The sequence below is a fragment of the Gekko japonicus genome, unplaced genomic scaffold (genome assembly GCF_001447785.1).
Source record: "Gekko japonicus isolate JY-2015 unplaced genomic scaffold, Gekko_japonicus_V1.1 scaffold3108, whole genome shotgun sequence".
In the NCBI taxonomy this organism is placed as follows: domain Eukaryota; kingdom Metazoa; phylum Chordata; class Lepidosauria; order Squamata; family Gekkonidae; genus Gekko; species Gekko japonicus.
The window spans coordinates 154,912-161,300 of NW_015175459.1; the positions used below are offsets into that span (position 1 = coordinate 154,912).

The 6,389-nt window shown below is 49.0% G+C and overlaps 1 protein-coding gene across 1 annotated transcript in view; it reads right to left on the bottom strand.

The window, feature by feature from the left end:
* Positions 1-6,389, bottom strand: part of PSMD1 (proteasome 26S subunit, non-ATPase 1) — a 50,625-nt gene that overhangs the window by 22,813 nt on the left and 21,423 nt on the right. Inside the window, exons 6-8 of the mRNA XM_015425907.1 lie at positions 5,978-6,121; positions 4,263-4,489; positions 1,460-1,526 (exon numbers count right to left, since the gene is read on the bottom strand). Of these exons, the coding sequence (XP_015281393.1) occupies positions 1,460-1,526; positions 4,263-4,489; positions 5,978-6,121 (438 nt within the window). The remainder of the gene's footprint in view (positions 1-1,459; positions 1,527-4,262; positions 4,490-5,977; positions 6,122-6,389) is intronic.

Below are 6,389 nucleotides of genomic sequence, written 5' to 3' on the forward strand. Positions count from 1 at the left end.
CTAGATCCCATGGGTGTGAAGCACAGAGACCACGTCGAAGATCCATCAGAAGCTTAGCCGCATACTTGAGCCTGAATACTGATTGAGATCAGCATCCTATCTGAATGTATTACTATTTGCTGTAGATTTTCCGGGATGTGTGGCTGTGGTCTTGGCAGTGTAGGACCTGATGTTTCGCCAGTAACTGTGACTGGCATCCTCAGAGGTATGAACACAGAAAGATGGAATACTCTCTGTATTACCTTTCCTGATTTTTTGTAAAGCACTTTATGAGCAGTGGCTCAAGTGGTTAAGACGCTGAACTGCAGGCTGTGGAAGGTCGGTAGTTCAGCAGTTCAAGACCCGAGTGTGCCGCATGACGGAGTGAGCTCCCGTCTCTAGTTCCAGCTCCTGCCAACCTAGCAGTTCGAAAGCAAGAAATTGCAAGTAGATAAATAGGTACCACTTCGGTGAGAAGGGAACAGCGTTCCGGGCGCCTTGATGTTTAGTCATGCCGGCCACATGACCACAGAAACGTCTTCGGACAGTGCTGGCTCTTCGGCTTTGAAACGGAGAGGAGCACCGCAACCCTAGAGTCGGATTCGACTGGCTTTCGAGCAAGGGAACCTTTACCTTTTTATGAGCATGAGAGCTTTTGTACTACCGTGTAGAAAATTTCCTGAGGAAGATCCAATTTTGAAACGTCGTTATAGAATCCGGAGATGACGTTGATGCATTCTTACACAAGGATTTCCTTCTGATTTGAAGGAATTTGCTCATGGTGTTGCAGCGCTCGTTGACAATAATATACAGAAGATATTTTCTTTGCGAGTCTTGTTGACTGCTCGATTTGTGGGTCAGGCTCTCATGACTGTTTTCTTAACATCTCTGCTCTTTATCAGGTCGTGATTGTCCACATTTGTCTTGAGTTGGAAACACCAGCATTGATGGGCCGATGGTCTGATTCAGTATAAGCAGGGCTATTTTGGGGGCAGGAACGCACAGGAATGGAGTTCCGGCTGGCTCCCAAGTTGGCCATGCCCAGCAGAAACTCATTAGCATAAAAGGCCACACCCAGTGGCAGGAACTCATTAGGACTGGCTACATTAGGGGTGTGTGGCCTAACAGGCAAAGGAGTTCCTGCTCCAAAAAAAGCCCTGGGTTTTGACAAAAAACAAGGTAAACAGAATAAGAAGCAAAAGGTGGGTGTGGCTGGATGAGCACACTTCTGGTAGCATGGGGGTGTGGCCTAATGTGCTAATGAGCTGTGCTGTCATGGGTGTGGCCTAATATGCTAATGAGTTCCTGCTGGGCTTTTTCTACAAAAAAAAGCCCTGAGTATAAGACAGCGTCACGTCCAGGTTAGGTATAACGCTTTGGGAAAGACTGTGTTCTGTGGCACTGCAAGGCCTTTCGAGACACAGGAGCAAGAGAAGACACACAGCGACTCCGCGAGCAATGTTCACACTGTCGTACTTACGCCGCTTTGGGCAGACTTCGCTGCAGCCACGGGGCTCCCTGCCTTCTCCTCCGTCTCCATGGTGTCGCTGGAAAAACGAGACAAAACAGCCTAATTTGCATCGTGGACTGGGTCAGATTGTTCTCCGGGTTCTAACACCCATAAAGGTGACAGCTCAAACTATAACACAAAAAATTAGGGTTGCCAAACCCCCCGGTTTGCCAGGGGTCCCCCGTTTTTTGGGGGGTTCTACCCGCCGCCAGCCAGATGGCCGGCAGGGGAAGCCCCACCCCCAACACCCACAGCCACCCCTCTCTCTCCCTTTAAGTGTGTGGAACCCGTGTTTCCTCCCAAGCCTGTGTTTCCTCCCAAGCCCGATCTCCGCTTGAGATCAGGCTTGCAGGGAAATGCCAGCTTCGTGCATTTAAAAGGGAAACGCAGCTGCTCTTAAAGGGGAAACGCCGGCTCCTTTAAGTGCAGGGAACTGCCGTTTCTTGAGATCTGGTGCGCGGGTGGGGGCGGTGGACATCTCCAACGTGATGTCATCACATCGGGGATGCCCCGCCCCCTCCAGGAACGCCCCCAAAGTCCCCCGCTGGGGGTGGAAGATGGACTTGGCAACCCTACAAAAACACCAAGAAGCTGTAAACAGATGCTATGCATCAGATAGAAATAGGATTAGATCTACAGCACGCCATCTAATTTGACTGAAGGAACAGCATCATTGAGCACTTTAATTGTCATATATGGTTCTTTTATCTTGTTTATACATGTTTAATATATTCTGGCACATGGTGCCCTTAATTGTAAGCTGCCCTGAGCCCGTTCGCGGGGAGGGCGGGATAGAAATTTAATAATAAATAAATATTATTTCTCGAATTGCCGAACTACCGACCTTCCGGCCTGCGGTTCGGCGCCTTGCCTTAACCACTTGAGCCACTGCAGCCCCAAGAGTCAGCTACCTCTCAAGAAATGCTAATAGATCTAGCCAGGGGTCATTTCGTAGAAAAAGAGGTGCAGGAGTTCATTAGGACAACTCATTAGCATAACTTATTTGCATATGCCACGCCACCTCACCTCACCGGAAGTGTGTCAGAAGGCAACACCCACCGCTCAGGCTCCACCAGACTGTTTTGGATTGCTAGCTATGGGGGGAGGGGGGTGCAGATCTGTCCTTGCAGAGGAGGGAGAGCTTGTACCTGAATAACTGGTCTTAAATGTGCCACTGGACTGTTTTGGGCTGGGGGGGCAGGGGGGGCTCTGCAACTGACCTGGTTGCTTCTTGCTCTGGCTGAGGGCTGCTGGGAGCAGGGGGTGGGGCTTGTTGCATGTGCCCACCAGTGCTCCCTCTAAGCTGAGTTAGTGTGAGCTAGCTCACAGTTTTTAAGCCTCTGGCTCACACATTTTTGCCTTAGCTCATGAAGGATGGTTCCAGAACAAACTAATTTATACAGTGGCCAAATCACCTGCTCACCACTTTAATGCCAGTAGCTCACAAGATAGAATCATTGCTCACAAGACTCCACAGCTTAGAGGGAATATTGGTGCCCACCCCCTGGGCTCTTTACTGCCGGAGCTCTGCTCCTGTGCGCTCCTGCAGGAAATGACCCCTGGATCTAGCTAGAGACAATGTGGTAGGTCAAGTTCTCCCCAGCCTCTTCTAGCAGGGAACAGAGATCTGGAGGAATTAAATACTAGAGTGACTCCAGGAAGGAAATGTCTAGAATCTTCAGAAAAAGCTTCTATGACCAGCCTGACCTAGTCAGTAGGTGGGGGAAAGAGAGGTGATAAAACAGGGGAGCAAGGGGGAAGTTCTCTTTCTTTGGGTTGCCTCGGTGCTTGGTTCTTGTGGCCCTTTTCTGCACACCCAGAGAGATGCTAGTTGCCACTTTGGGGGCAGGCAGCAATCCCTGGAGGGTTTTTTTTCATCTTCTGGGTATGGAACAGCGGTCACTACGGGTGTGGAGGGGGAGGTATTTGTGAATTACCTGCATTGTGCATGGGGTTGGACTATATGACCCTGGAGGTCCCTTCCAACTCTATGATTCTATTAAATAAATAAATGGAATCAATGCTCCCTCTAAGCTGTGGAGTCTTGTGAGCAAAAATTCTACTTTGTGAGTCACTGGCATTAAAGTTGTGAGCAAGCGATTTGGCTACTGCATAATTTAGATTGCTCTGGAGCCATCCTTCCTGAGCAAAGACAAAAATGTGTGAGCCGGAGGCTAAAAAACCTGTGAGCTAGCTCACACTGACTCAGCTTAGAGGGAACACTGAATGGCATTGTTTGAAGAATGTACCTGTTGTAACTGTTAACAACCCTAAATAACACTGCACAGTTACTGTATTATCATCTTGCTTTTACTGCAGTGTCTTCTAGTTTTGTAATACAGTTTGTGCAATATTTACGGTATGTCCTTCCCTGCAGGAGCCGCTGCGGAGCCAAAAAAAAAAGCCGAGCAACCACAGAATCGGAGGAAGAAGAGCCGCCGGAAATCTAACTAGCCGGTAGGGTGCCTGGTAGGCATCCCCCTCCCCAATATTGACTGTGGCCTTAGTTAGGATTGTTAATTGTATAATGTAAACCTCTCAGAGTCCTTCGGGGTCGAGCGGTCTAGAAATCGAAAGTTAAATAAATAAATAAATATCGTTTGGTTTGGTTTTTGCACTGTTTGCTAATTTTGCAAACCTAGTCGCTGTTTACTGGATGGTCTTCCGCTCTCTGTTGACTGGATGGTCTTCCGCCATCTCTGACTGCATGGTTTTTCTACCTTCTCATCCACCTTGGCAGGCTATAAATCAATACGCGTTCCAGCGGCCTTACCCTTCTTTCTCCACTCCGGGGACCGTCCCTGTATTCGTCGACCCGGGCACAGAGGCGATAGGGGTGCCGACAGTCCGGAGGTTCTGGATCACGGAAGAGAGGAACTGCTGGCTGGCGCTTTCGTACAGATCGAAACAGATCTGGTAGGCCATGAGGAGGTTGTCCTCCTTCACCAGTTTCTCCAAGATGTCGCTCACGGCCTGCGGATCGTCTAAGAAGATGAGGCACTGTGAGAGGGAGAGAAAAGGAGGAGTCGGAGAAGGCACTTCGGGTGGGAAGAGTGGGCTCCGTCGGGGGTCTCTCTTTCACTCCTTCCTGCCTCAGAGTTCCCAGAAAAAAAACTCTAAATAAATGTTTACCAGAACTAGATAACAAGGTTTCAGTTTTGTTTTAGCATGTGGGTGGGTATTCTGTTTGTAATAACTGTTTGGATACACTACATTTTTAATATGCTAGTTGTGAACATTTCATGCCAAGTAAAAATATTTTATGTCCCTAAAGTTCCTAAAAGAGATGACTTTCAATCTAGAAAAGACAAAAGAAATGCTAATGTAGCATTTTTTCCAATTTTTCCGAAAATTTCTGTTTTTTCCCGGGAAAAAAATGGGGTTTTTTCCGAGCGTCAAAATTTCCGGAAATTTTACATCTCTAGTGTGTGTGTGACAAACCACCTCCGAATGCCTCTTGCGCTGAACGGAACATTGCAAGCATCCCTGAGCCGCCTCGGCGGGAGGGCGGGGTGAAAGTCTAACGAATAAATAAATAAATAAAAAACCTACGGAGTCGCCCTAAGCCTGCTGCCACTTGACAGCACCCTCCAGCACCAAACTGTGCGACTGGATACCAATTCTAAGCATATGGAAGCCCACTGAAATATATTACCCAGAGGGCTTACCTCTGGGTAATATATTCAGACCTATCAAGGCTGCGGTCACACGGAGCATTAGGCACGCTAGAGAGACGGAAGATAGGCGGATTTCCCGGGCGCGATCTCACCGGCACATCTGGGAAGCGTAGCGCTCCCGTGGCTCACCCGAGGCTTCACTCCGAAGATGCGCTGTAAAAAACTAGTACCTCCGAGGTACTAGTTTCCGGAGACCGCGGGGCAAGGGCGGGCGTCAGATCGCATTTCCGGTGGTAGTTCCAGCGCCCGCCCATGTCCCATCGCAAAAAGGGTGTTTTTTCCCCCCAAGTCTCCACGGATGCGCACAAGCACCCAACGGAGCATGTGCACACTTTAGTTTAAAAAAAACAACACAACCCTGTTTACCCCACAGCCCCGCTTCTTTACAGCGCCGCAGGATTGTCCTGTGATCGGCACCTCCCCCCTAACCACGGGACCTCCACGAGATGTCTGCTCACGCAACCGTGCGTTATTTTGCCCAGGGGCAAACAGCCACGCTTCCCCCCCGCGTTTTCTGGCCCGTGTGACCGGAGCCCAAGATGGGTAGCTGTGTTAGTCTGTCTGTAGGAGTAGAAAAGAGCAAGAGTCCAGGAGCACCTTAAAAGCCGGCAAAATTTATGGCAGGGTAGGAGCGCAGGGAATTAGATACCGGAAGAAGCGAGCCGTGACTCACGAGAGCTCCTCCCCTGCCACAAATTTCGCTAGTCTTTAAGGTGCTCCCCGACTCTTGCTATATTCAGACCTACTACATAAATCAGATTAATCACAAGTCTTCTCCAATGCTAAGCCAGCATGTGGGTTGAAGCCGTACCTGGCACACGTTGATGAAGTCGGGCTTCTCCAGGTTCATGTAGATTTTAACCAGGACTCTCAGGACTTGGTTGCGGAATTGCTTATTCTGCATCAAGGACATGCAGAGTTTTAAGCTGTAGGCCAGCATCCCGGGAACATCATTCTGCATATAAAGACACAAACAAACCAAAAAGGAGAGAAAGCTTAAGTCGTTTCAAATGCTTTTTCCAGTTTTGAGTTATTCAGCAAACTTCCAATCTGGGGGCGTGGGATGTTACTGTGGGTTCCATTGCACCTTGTACTTTCACGACGGCTGAGGGGTGACATGATCGAGGTCTATAAGATTATGCATAGGATAGAGCAGGTAGAGAAAGAGGTACTTTTCTCCCTTTCTCACAATACAAGAACTCGTGTGCACTCCATGAAATTGC